We start from the raw sequence: 12435 nt of genomic DNA, 5'->3' as shown, positions 1-12435 counted from the left end.
GCAGTCAGTGCTCTTAACTGCTGAGCCATCTCTCCAGCCCCATATATGTTTTTATATATATATATATATATATATATATATATATGAATAACTTCTTTGCTACAGAGCCAGGCTCTTTGCCTCTTTGTATAGAAATTTGACAGCAAGCTGGGCATGGTGATGCATGCCTGTAATGCCAGTGCTCAAAAGGCAGAGACAGAAGGATCAAAGCAAATTCAAGGCTAGCCAGGGCTACATAGACACTGTCTCAAGGGAAAAAAGGGGTGGGCTGGAGAGATGTCTCCATGGTTAAGAGCACTTGTTGCTCTTGCAGAGGACCCAGGTTTGATTCCCAACACCCACATGGTGGTGAGGCACTCCTGGATTTTCTGTGAGGGCATTTCCAGAGAGGCGTAAGTGAAGGGAAAGACACACCCAGAATGTGGATCACACCATCCTTTGGGCTGGGGCCCTGGATAGAATTAAAAGGGGAAAGGAGAACCCAACTGGGTGTTGGCATTCTCTCTCTCTCTGCTTCCTGGTCTGCCACTATATGAGCTGCTTTGCCCTACCATACCCTCCCCACCATTATGCACCAAACCCTCTGAAACTGTGAACAAAATAAATCTTTCCTCCTTTAAGTTGTTTTTGTTTGGTTGGTTTTTGGTTTTGTTTTTTGTTTTGGGGGTTTTTTGTTTTTATTTTTTTGAGACAGGGTCTCCCTGTAGCCCCAGCTGTCCTGGAACTTACTATGTAGACCAGGCTGGCCTTGAACTCACAGAGATCTGCCTGCTTCCGCCTCCTGCGGGGACTAAAGGCATGTGCCACCATGCCCAGCTCCTTTAAGTTGTTTTTGACAGGTATTTTCTCACAGCTACTCAAAAGTAACTGAGACCCAGTTTGAAAAGCGCCATACTAGCTGAGCGTAGTAGTTCATGCATGTAATCCCAGCACTTAGGAGGCAGAGGCAGAAGGATCAGCTGTTCAAGGCCAGCCTGGGCTACATGAAACCCCATCTGAAAACAAACAAAACAGAACTAAACAAAAAGTACCATTCTAGGGCTGGGGCTAGGGATGTAGCACTTGCCTAGCATGTATGAGGCCTTATGTTCAATCCCCCCAGCACTTCCGAAAGACAAAAAAGAGGAGAGAAAAAGAGGAGAGGAAGGAAAAGCATCATTCTAGTTAATGCTGTTGAGTGAATTTACTAGTCTTTGCCACCAAGAAATTACGGTTAAGCAGACAAAAGACCAGAATGGGGTCCATAATGTCAACTGGAATGGCAGGAAGAGTTAGGGAGTGTAGCAGAGGGTGGATGGGTGGGTGGAGGGGGTAGAGGACCCACACCTTGAGCTCTGGAAGGCTGAGAATCTGCTCAAAGGACACACGTGCATTCAGTGACTCCTCCATGGTTCGATGCTCCTGGGGAAGCAACTCACAAAACCGCCTGTGGGCTCTGGCAGAAAGAGGGGAACTTATTGGCACCCTCAACCAATCTGTCTCCCTGTATTACATTCCCACTTGCACTTTGGAAGCTGTATACACCAGGTGTGGAGCTAAGTCACATACGCATGACTTCAGAGTCATTGGACAACCTTCAGCCAAAGGGAAGTCACAGAACAGCAGAGGCCAGGAGTCCCTTGTTAGGGTGGTTATTTACCAAGGACCCTCCTGAAGTCCTGTGTGTTTGAAGACAGTAAGCTGGGCACTGATTCTGTAATTTATTTTTATTGTATGTATATGTTTTCCATGTAAGTGCACTCATGCAGGCAATGACCAGGGAGGCCAGAAGAGGGCATCAGGGTGCTAGGAACCAAACCTGGGTCCTCTGCAAAAGCAGTCAGTGTTCATAACCACTGAACCATCTCTCCCACTCCTTTCCCTATATTTAAACCTAAAGCTCATTAGCTAGACATGAGGATGGACTTCGGGGTTGGGGGTGTCCCTGGACCTCTGGACCTCATTGCTCATCCTACAGTGACCACATTGAGTAAATTTCCTTTCTCTGCTTTTCACTTTTTTACTTTTCCGTACCAGTCTGTTGAGGACAGGTGGCCCAACCTAGCTTGTTAGGACTGCTGGAGCCCGGGCTCCGGACCCTAACAACTGTAGTAACAATTTCAGAGACTCCCGAGGAATGGAGAGGTTGGGGAAGGGGCCTAAATTGGCACTGATAGAGAGAATGAAGCAAAATTACGATCACACTTTCACTCCTGGACCCCATCCTCACTTCCTTCCCACTGGAACTGTCAATGTCATCAGAAGCCCAGGAACCTCCTAACTCCAGCGCCTGGCCATCAAATCTACTTTCAGTGTGTTTTATAAGCAAGTCACCAGACCTCTCTGAACCCGTTTACTTGTTCCTGTACCTCTCTCCCGAAGATTTAGGTAATGTAGGAATCACTCAGGGCAGAGTAAGTGCTCAGAAAGCGTTAACGGTTACTATATTAATCAGGTAAACTTGGGAGAAGAGCGAGCCAGGCTCATGGCAGCTCTGGTTTCGCCAGCGGGGGAAGTCAGCGTAGAGCTACAGCAACTTTCTCACAGAAGAGAGCAGGAAGCTCTGCAGTGCAAAGGCTAGCCGGGCTCAAGTTGCGCCCAACTCTTCCTGGATGCGGAGGTGACTGAACGGTGCAAAGCAGCGGCCGGGACTCCTGTCCTCCAGTTTCAGCCCAGCCCAGCCAAACTTCTCTTCCCACAAGCCCTGCCCCTCGCTCGAAAGAGGGGTGCCCAGTCTGCCCACCCCCAGGACCGCGCCCCCCGAAGCCACGCCTAGGGGACCCCAAGGTCGCAGGCGGGGCTCGGGGCAGCACTCACAAGAGGATCTCCTGCTTGGTCAGGAACGTCAGGTCCTGGAAGGCAAATCCAGACTGGGGGTCAGCAAGGGGCCCGAAGGCCGCAGCCTTCCCACCGCCTCCTCCCAATTCCCGCTCCCGGGCGCGGGCCCCCACGCCAGCTCCGCAAGAACCCGCGTCCCGCGCACCTGGTACTCGGCCAGCAGCTCCTTGGACAGGCGGCTGCCCGAGCCCCCCATCGCCGCGTCGCGCGCACAGCTCTACCAACTCTCCGCGGGACGCCGGTAACTTTTTCACTTCCGCCCTCGGGGCCGCGTCCCCGCCCCGTCCCCGCGGCAACCGCTGCTGGCTGGGGACTCCGCCCCGGGGTCCGCCCCTGCCTCCCGCACCAGAGCGCTCATAGTTCAGCTCTCTGGCCACCTCCGGGATCCCCTCCGCCCCAAGCGAGCTGGAGGCGGGGCCCAGGCATCATGGCCCCCGCCCCCAAGTGGGCGGGACAGACGGGTGAGCAGCGCGCGTGATGCATACTGCGCCTGCGTCAAGTATATTGCGCCCTCCTGTGTTCCGGGTAGGCTCCAGGGCTTTTTGAGGTTTATCTGCTTCGTCTGCCTGAGTCCTGCCCCCGGTGTGATGAGAGGCGCCCTGGGAAGTTCCTGCTACCAGAGTAACCGGAAACGTCAAGACTTGCTCCGGGTTCCTTCTGCCAAAGGGTTTTTCCCAGACTTTCTCACTGGGCACTAGCTGCAGTCCCCTTCCCCGGTGCCATCTCTTCCAGCAGTAGCTTGACTTGCTGTCTCTTGAAGCTGTTGACTGAGGACCCGCTGGATGTCAAGCGTGTGCCCAGTTATCTCCCATTCGTGAAACTGCCGGCAAGGTAGGCGCCCATTTTGCAAACGTGGAAATACATAGGTCCAGTTTCAGTGATGAGGACGGACTCCTGCAGGCACTTAGAGGTCAGTCTGGTCCTCAGGTCCCCCATGGCTGTGCTCATCCTTAACAGCTGACATGTCTGCATCCGCCAAGTGCAAGCTTCCAACAATAAAGTAGGTTGGTCTACCTATTTGCTTTTTTCCCCTCTCAACCTCCAGGGCAATGCTTGGTTCATTGTAGATACTCAATAAATAATTAACAGATGTATGCCTGAACAAATTTATACTGCTTGAAAAAGTGAGGATTCCAAGCTGCTAGGAGGGGGAAGGAAAAGGTGGATTCTCTGATGGTTAATCTGTGATGGTTATCAATTTGCCTGCATCAGGAGTCAACTAGAAGGCAGGACACTGGGCACTCCTGTGAGGGATTTTCTTGATCAGATTATTTGAAGTGGGTAGAGCTACCCTAAAAGTGACCATAAGAGGGAGGTGTAAGAAGGAACTTTGCCTGTTTGCCTTCATTCTTGTTGACACATTCATCTATCCTGTTGCTGCTACTGCTGCCTTCCTTCCTTCACTGATATTAGAATGAGCTTTTTAGGGCTTCCAACTTAGACTAAAGACCAACAGCTCTCCAAGAATCCTTCAGGCCTTCTGTGGCAGATTGGGACTGCTGAGACAGCTATCCTTATGATGGTACCATTGTTGGACCAACCAGACCAGACTGTGTAAGCCAAACTAATAAATCTAGTATACATTCAATCTATCGGTTCTGTTCCTCCTGAGGAACCTAATACAGATTCATTCTTGATTTTTTTTTTTAACTTTACAAATCAAATGCCTTTATTTTTGTTTGCTTCAGTAGCACGGGAGAAACAGCAAGGACTTTGGCAGTAGGCTTGCTGTCTTTTCCTTAAATGAGGAACCTTCCAATGTACCTGATGGGTGTTTTCCCAAAGTGAGAGAGATGGTTGTTAGCCCTAGTGCTGGGGCCTAGAGGACATCAAGATCAGCCTCAAAGTAGCTAACTGCCTGACCCCTAGTCTGAGGCTAGATCTTCTGTTTGCCTGAGTAAAGCGTCATCAGTCCTAGGATTTCTCCACATTGTAGCTTGCTTTTGAGGTGGCCAGAAAATTGATCTTTGAGGATTAGCCTTGAATTTTTATTCCCCTGCTTCTACCACCCAAGTTCTGGGATTACAGATACGGGACACCATACTTAGTTGCTAATTAGGTCTTAATACTGTGAAAACCCTGAGTTGATACTTTCATTTTTTTATGTTTGTGCTATAACCCCTGATACACTTTCAAGAGTAGAGTCTTGGGGCTGGAGAGATGGCTCAGTGGTCAAAAGCACTGGCTGCTCTTTCAGAGGTCCTGGGTTCGGTTCTCACCCCCCACATAGCAGCTAACAACTGTCTATAAAGTCCAGTTCCAGGGGATCTGACACCCTCTTTTGACTTCTTAGGGTATTGTACAACATGGGTGCACTTACATACATGTAGGCAATATACTCATACACATAAAATTTAAAAATAAATTTTTTTTTAAAAAAGAACAAGGGGCTGGAGAGATAGCTCAGCAGTTAAGAGCACTGGCTACCCTTAACCAAGGTTCAGTTCCCAGCACCGACATGACAGCTTCAACTGTCTATAATTCGAGTTCCAGGGGATCCTACGTCCCCTTCTGACGTCCACAGGCATTGCATGATATGGGTGCACTTACATACATGCAGGCAATACAGTCATACACATTAAAATAAAAATAATAAATAGGGGCTGGAGAAATGGCTCAGCAGTTAAAAACACTGATTGTTCTTGTAGAAGATGCAGGTTTAAATACCAGCACCCACATGGCAGCTAACTGTCCATAACTCCAGTTCCAGGGGATATAACAGCTTCTTCTGTATTCCCACAGGTATTGCACAACATGGGTGCACTTACCTACATGCAGCCAATACATGCATACACATAAAATAAAAATAATAAATAATGGCCAGGCATGGTGGCGCACACCTTTAATCCCAGCACTCGGGAAGCAGAGGCAGGCAGATCTCTGAGTTTGAGGCCAGCCTGGTCTCCATAGTGAATCCAGGCCAGCTAGGGCTACAGGGACACCCTGTCTCAAAAAGACCAAAAAATAAAAATAAGTAAATAAAAATAATAAATAAAAATTTTAATTTAAAAAAAAGAGTGGAGTCTTGGCATTGGATGTGTAGCTAGCTCAGTGGTAGAGGCTTGCCTAGCATGTGCAAGGTCCGGCGTTCTGGCTCCAGCCCTAAAAGGGGTGGGGAGAAGCTGTGCTACTTGTAAAATAATTTTGTTTTTATTGCCTGGGTTACATTTTCAAATGTATGTTTTATTTTAGTGGTTACTTTTTTTGGAGATGGGCTCATGTAACCCAGGTTTGCCTGAATCACTGTATAGTAAAAGGTCATCTTAAATTTAAATTTCTTTCTTTTTTTTTTTGGTCTTTTTGAGACAGGGTCTCCCTGTAGCCCCAGCTGTCTTGGATTCACTATGGAGACCAGGCTGGCCTCGAACTCACAGAGATCCACCTGCCTCTGCCTCCCGAGTGCTGGGATTAAAGGTGTGCCACACCCAGCCATCTTAAATTTCTTATCCTCCTGAATCCACCTCCTGTAGACTGGATAGTTGAACAGAACATCAATAAACAGAAAAGCACGTATTTGTGTAGTAGTCTTTCCGGTATATGTGATATAGCTGTCATGTAGAAGATCTATCTTTAACTTTTGAGAAGCCTCCACTCTTATTTCCATAGTGGCTGCATCAGCTTACACTTTCCACTCTCTCACCAGCATTTGTTCTCATTTCTTTTTTTTTTTTTTTTTTGAGACAAGATCTCCCTGTAGCCCCAGCTGACCTAGAACTCACTATGTAGACCAGACTGACCTCGAGCTCATAGAGATCTGCCTACCTCTGCCTCCTGAGTGCTGGGATTAAAGGTGTGCACCACCATGCCCAGAAGTCATTTGTTTTCTTTATAATAATCATTCTGACAGGGATGAGATAGAATCTCAGAGTAATTTAATTTGCATTCCCCTCATGGCTAAAGACTGAGCACTTTAAAAAATATTGGCCATTTATATTTGAATTTTGAAAAACAACTCCAGCCAGGCTTGGTGGTGCACACCTTTAATCAGTAGCACTTGGAAGGCAGAGGCAGGCAGATCTCTGAGTTCGAGGCCAGCTGGGGCTACAGGGAGACCCTGTCTCAAAAAGACCAAAAAAAAGGCCAACAACAAAAACTTAATAAAAACTTAATACCCATTAAACTCTAGGTTGACTTTAATAAGTTATTTTGATTACCTGTTTTTCTTGTTTTAGTAATGTGAGCGTGTGAAATATCTGGACCAGCAAAGTTGAAGGAACCCAGACTGAAACTGAAACTGGTCAACTGAGGTAATGCCTCCTTTGTTCCCCCTTTATTTCTCTCTTTTTCTTTCCCTCCTTCCTTCTGACTCTCCTTCCCTGCCTTCCATCCCTCTCTTTCTCTCTCTCCCTCCCTCTCTCTTAGGCAGAGCTCACTACATAGGCCATTTTGGACTCAAAGTTGTAATCCTGCCTTAGCCTCCCAAGTGCTGAAATTACAAGTGTACAGCACCACACCTGGTTCTCTCTATATTTTTTTAAATTATTTAATTAATTTATTTATTTTATTATGTATATATGTGTGAATCTGTGTGTGGGTATGTGCACGTGAGTACAGGAGCTCTTGGAAGCTGGAGGCAGTGGATCCCTTAGGAGTTACAGGTGATTGTGAACTGTCCAAGGTAACCACTCAGTCCCCTGGAAGAACAGTACATGCTTTTAACCTCTGAGCTCTCTCTCTCCAGCCCAGTATTTTTGTCTTTCATTTGGTTTGTCTTTTTTTTATTTTTTTTTTAAATATTTATTTTTTGGTCTTTTTGAGACAGGGTCTCCCTGTAGCCCCATCTGGCCTGGAACTTGTTATGTAGATCAGGCAGGTCTTGAACTCACAGAAATCCACCTGCCTCTGCCTCTGCTGGAATTAAAGGTGTGCACCACCACGCCCAGCACTATTTTTATTTTTTATGTGTATGAGTGTATTGCCTGCATGTAATGTATGGAAGTGCACTCATGTCATGCAGTGCCCACAGAGATCGGAAGAGGGCATCAGATCTCCTGGAACTGGAGTTAAGGATGGTTGCTAGCCACCATGTGAGTGCTAGGAATCAAACCCAGGTCCTCTATAAAAGCAATCTTAACCACTGAGCCATCTCTCCAGCCACCTGGTTTGGGTTTTTTGAGACAGGATCTTCCTGTAGCCATAGTTGGCTTGGAACTCACTCTGTAATAGACCAGCCTAATCTCCATCTCACACTTGCCTCTGCCTCCTGAGTGCTGAGTTAAAGTGGTGCACCACCACACCTGCCTATATTATTTTTTGAGAAAGGATCTTTTTTTGAAATATTTTATTTTTATATATCTTTTTGGTCTTTTTGAGACAGGGTCTCCCTGTAGCCGCAGCTGTCCTGGAACTCACTATGTAGACCAGGCTGGCCTTGAACTCACAGAGATCTGCCTGCCTCTGCCTCCCAAGTGCTGGGATTAAAGGTGTGTGCCACCACACCCTGCTGTTATTATATTTTTGATATTAGGTATATGAGTGTATTGCTTGCATGTAAGTGCACCCATGTTACACAATGCCTAAGGAGGTCAGAATAAGGCATTAGATCCCCTAAAACTAGAGTTATACAGACAGTTGTTAGCCACCATGTGGGTGCTGGGAATACAACCCGGGTCTTCTGCAAGAGCAGCCAGTGCTCATAACCGCTGAGCCATCTCTCCAGCCCCAAAAAAGAATCTCATATAGCGCAGGCTGACCTCAAATTGACTATGTAGCCAATGATAAATTTGAACTTCTGATATTTCTGCCTCCCCTTCCAAGTGCTGAGATCACAGTCATGTGCAACCACACTCAGTTTTTGCTCTGCTGGGGATCAAACCCAAGGCTTAGTGCATTCTAGCCAAAAGTCTACCAACTGAGCTACATTCACAGCCATCAAAAAACTGTGTGTGTGTGATTGTGTGTGTATGCTGTATATGGTGTGTATTTGACGATATGATATGCTTGTATGTACAGGTCTGTACCTGCTGTATGTATGGAAGTCAGGACAATCTTGGACCTTCTACCTCCCTCACCTACCTCATTCATCTTACAGTAGGATCACTGGGATTACAGCCATGTAGCATGCCTGGCTTTATATGGGCTCTGAGGATTTGAGCTCAGATCCTTGTGCTTGCACAACAATCAGTTTTCTTTTACCCACTGAGCCATTTCTCTAGCCCCTGCAGAAAATATATGTATACATTTTGATTTATTTTGCACATATGTGGTGTTGTGTATATGTGCATGTGTATGAAAGCCCCAGATCTACATTGTCTTCCTTGATCACTCCCCACCTTTATTTATTTGAATTTTTTATATTTGTTTATTTATTTGGGTGTGGGTGCATAAGCTATGGTGCATGTGCAAAGGTCAGAGGACAACTTGTAGGTCAGTTCTCTCTGTCTGCCATGTGGGTTCTAAGTATCAAAATCAGGATATTGAACTCAGGTCATCAGTCCTGGGGGCAAGCATGTTTACCTACTCAGCCATCTTGCCCACCCATACACTTTTTTTAGACACTCTCTCACTGAACCGGAAGGTCATTGATTCATTGATTGAGCTAGGCTGGCTGGCCATGAACTCTGATCTACCTGTCTCCATGCCCCCTATCTTTAAGGCTGGGAAAATAGGGACATGCCCTCATGCCTGACTTCTGCAAGGACTCTGCAGATCTAAACTCAGACACTGTTGCTTGCCCTGCAGGCACTTAATCAACTGAACCATCTACCAGCCCCTCAAAATATGTTTTTAATTCAGTAAAAACATACTCACTTATTGTGATGAATTATGAATAATTTCTGTGTTTTCTAAATACTTCACCAAAGGTACATATTATATATTACTTTTATAATAAGAACAAAAATACTATTCAAAAATAAGAATCTCTGCCAGGCGTGGTGGGGCACGCCTTTAGTCCCAGCACTGGGGAGGCAGAGGCCTGTGGATCTTTGTGAGTTCAAGGCCAGCCTGGTCTACATAGTGAGTTCCAGGCCAGCCCACACTACAGAGAGACCCTGTCTCAAAAACACCAAACAAACAAACCTACCATATTACCCAGCTATACCACTCCTTGGCATATACCCAAAGGACTCATCCTATTGCAGAACCAAAAAAAAAAAAAAAATCTCTGGAAATGGGCTGCTCTTGTGTACTTATGTATTTCTCATCTCTATGGTTGCAGGTCCCTTCATGGCTGTTGCATATGGTTCAAAGGAAACTTCCTATCTGCTCCCTCCCAACCCTGAGGACTGGGAAGAATATGGCATTCCAGACTTCGTCTATGGACAGAAGGAACTTGCAGTGGAGGGAATCCAATGGCCAAGGAATGCACCCAGCACCCTGAGCAGCCTGCCGCTGTCCCGCTTCGATTCTGCCCTTTGCTCTGCATGGAGGCAGCGGGTAGAGCTGGGACTATTTCGTTATCGCCTGGAAGATCTGCAGACTCAAACCCTCCCTGGTTCTGTGGGGTTTGTAGCTCAGCTGAATGTAGAACGAGGAGTACAGAGGAGGCGCCCCCAGAATATCAAGAGTGTGAGGCAGGAGTTTGACCCTGAACAGTTTAACTTTAATAAAATCCGTCCTGGAGAGGTCCTTTTTCGTCTGCAACGGGAGTCTGATGGCCTAGCTGCCCCAGAACAAGAGGACATCCTCCTGGTGATCAATGTCAGTCCCCTGGAGTGGGGCCATGTGCTGCTGGTGCCTGAGCCTGCTCTAGGGCTTCCCCAACGCCTACTGCCTGGAGTGCTGCGGGCCGGGCTGGAGGCAGTGCTACTGAGCTTGCACCCTGGCTTCCGGGTGGGCTTCAACAGCCTGGGGGGCTTGGCCTCTGTGAACCACCTCCATCTGCACGGCTATTACCTGGCCCACAGACTGCCTGTGGAGGGTGCACCAAGCACACCTCTGGACCTGAAGGGCTATGTGCATCTGCTGCAGGCCCTCCCAGCTCCCGGCTTCCTCTTCTACTCTAGCGGGCCAGGGCCTGACTTGGAAGCCTTGATCAACAGGGTATGCCGAGCCACAGACTATCTGAGTGACCATGAAATTGCACATAACTTGTTTGTGACTCGGGGAGCTCCACCAGGACAGGCATCATCTTCCTCCGACCTCACTGGTATCCGAGTAATTCTGTGGGCCCGGAAGTCCAGCTTTGGAATAAAGGAAGGGGGTGCTTTCAATGTTGCACTCTGTGAACTGGCTGGCCACCTCCCTGTCAAAACATCCCAGGATTTTAGTAGCTTAACTGAGGCAGCTGCAGTGGCCCTCATTCAGGACTGTCTGCTGCCCCAAACTCAGGCAGATGAGGTACAGGCAGCTCTTGTGGCCCTGATGGCCCAGGAAGAGCTGTGAGCTTTCTGGAGATTTTTCTTTGATAACTGATGTGAGGCCTGAGGGCTGTGCTACATGGGCATTTGGGCATTTCTTTCAATGACTGCCTTCCCTCCTCTTAGCCCAAGAGAAAGTATAAAGAAAACTGGTATGCTTGGGTCTGTGGCCCAAGGAAAAACCTTGGAATAAATCCAGTGAATGTATTCTAATTCTGTTCCTTCTCACCTTTCTTCTTTTTACTTTTATTTATCTATTTGTCAGTGTGTTGGTATGTGAGCATGCACATGCTATGACACACATGTGGAGGTCAGAACACAACTTGTGGGAGTTGATTGTCCCCTTCCACCGTGTGGATCCTGGGGCTCAAACTCAGGTTGTCAGGCTTGGCAGCAAGAACCTTTACTGTTGAGCCATCTCACCATCTCACCAGACCCTCTGATCTTTCTTAAACAAGCTCCAGGGGGTATCAAACATAGCAGACTCCATCTATTGGGAAAAAAAATGGTGGGTGAAGAAAAAAAAGCAAAGGTGACACAGCAGAAGTGCCAGCTCCATGCTGGGTGCATTTATAAGCCATCCAAGTAAAGATCAATGCTTCATAACAAAGGCAAAGTCCATGTATCAAGTCAGGAGTGTGAAACTCTTACACTGCCTTTAAAAAAAAATGTGTATGTGTGTATACACATGCAAGAGTGCATATGTGCCATGGTACACGTGGAGGTCAGAGAACAACCTCACCGTGTAGGGTCAGGTCATAAGCACTGGCTGCTCTTACAGAGGACCCAGGTTTGGATCCCAACACCCACACGGCAGCTAACAACTGTCCCTAACTCCAGTTTCAGGGATCCAGTGCTCTCTTCTGGCCTTTGCAGGCACAGGGCACATACCTGGTACACTTACATGCAGGCAAAACACTCATACACATAAAAATAAAATCTTAGAAAAGAGGAGGAATAGAGAACAAGTGATAGGTCTGCAGCAAAGACTCACCTGTTTCAGCTTGCTGTTTGTTTTCTGAATTCCTGAGAATTCTTTCAGATTTCAGGGAGTTGATTTTTGTTCGTTTTGAGACACAGTCTCTCTATGGAGTCCAGCCTGGTATCAAGTTCACAGTCCTGCCTCAGCCTCTCAAATGTTGGAAGTTACAGATGTGTGACATATGCCTGACTTCTGTTAGATTTTTTTTTTTTGAGGCAGTGTCTCCTTGTAGCCCCAGCTAACCTACAACTTGCTATGTAGACTAGACTAGCTTTGATCTCACAGAGGTTCACTTGTCTCTGCCTCCAAAGTGCTGGGATTAAAGATGTGAGTCAC

General features: G+C 47.1%; 2 protein-coding genes across 6 annotated transcripts in view; one reads left to right on the top strand and one right to left on the bottom strand.

Moving 5' to 3' along the window:
• The window catches only part of Cib1 (calcium and integrin binding 1), a 5478-nt gene extending 2243 nt beyond the window's left edge, over positions 1–3235 (bottom strand). Inside the window, exons 1-3 of the mRNA XM_008852797.3 lie at positions 2963–3235; positions 2797–2831; positions 1327–1435 (exon numbers count right to left, since the gene is read on the bottom strand). Of these exons, the coding sequence (XP_008851019.1) occupies positions 1327–1435; positions 2797–2831; positions 2963–3013 (195 nt within the window). The 5' untranslated portion in view covers positions 3014–3235. The remainder of the gene's footprint in view (positions 1–1326; positions 1436–2796; positions 2832–2962) is intronic.
• Positions 3236–3302: 67 nt separating this feature from the next.
• Gdpgp1 (GDP-D-glucose phosphorylase 1) lies at positions 3303–11786 on the top strand. 5 transcript variants are annotated; one of them, XM_008852796.3, is made up of 3 exons: positions 3303–3648; positions 6990–7064; positions 9977–11786. In XM_008852796.3, exon 3 carries the CDS (start codon positions 9985–9987, stop codon positions 11140–11142), a length of 1158 nt encoding a protein of 385 aa, XP_008851018.1. In that variant the 5' UTR covers positions 3303–3648; positions 6990–7064; positions 9977–9984; the 3' UTR covers positions 11143–11786. The 5 variants fall into 5 exon arrangements, with proteins under 5 accessions (XP_008851018.1, XP_029411820.1, XP_029411819.1 ...); XM_029555960.1 differs by having other exon boundaries at positions 3303–3727; XM_029555959.1 differs by having other exon boundaries at positions 3303–3817.
• Positions 11787–12435: the final 649 nt, after the last annotated feature.

This window comes from Nannospalax galili, unplaced genomic scaffold (genome assembly GCF_000622305.1).
Source record: "Nannospalax galili isolate Female #2095 unplaced genomic scaffold, S.galili_v1.0 scaffold185, whole genome shotgun sequence".
NCBI classification, from domain to species: Eukaryota; Metazoa; Chordata; class Mammalia; order Rodentia; family Spalacidae; genus Nannospalax; species Nannospalax galili.
Note: the sequence above shows the minus strand (reverse complement) of the source record. Positions and strands in the feature narration are given on the sequence as shown.

Excerpts from the sequence above, each read along its gene's own strand:
- Gdpgp1 (XM_008852796.3), top strand. The coding sequence starts at position 9,985 with ATGGCTGTTGCATATGGTTCAAAGGAAACTTCCTATCTGCTCCCTCCC.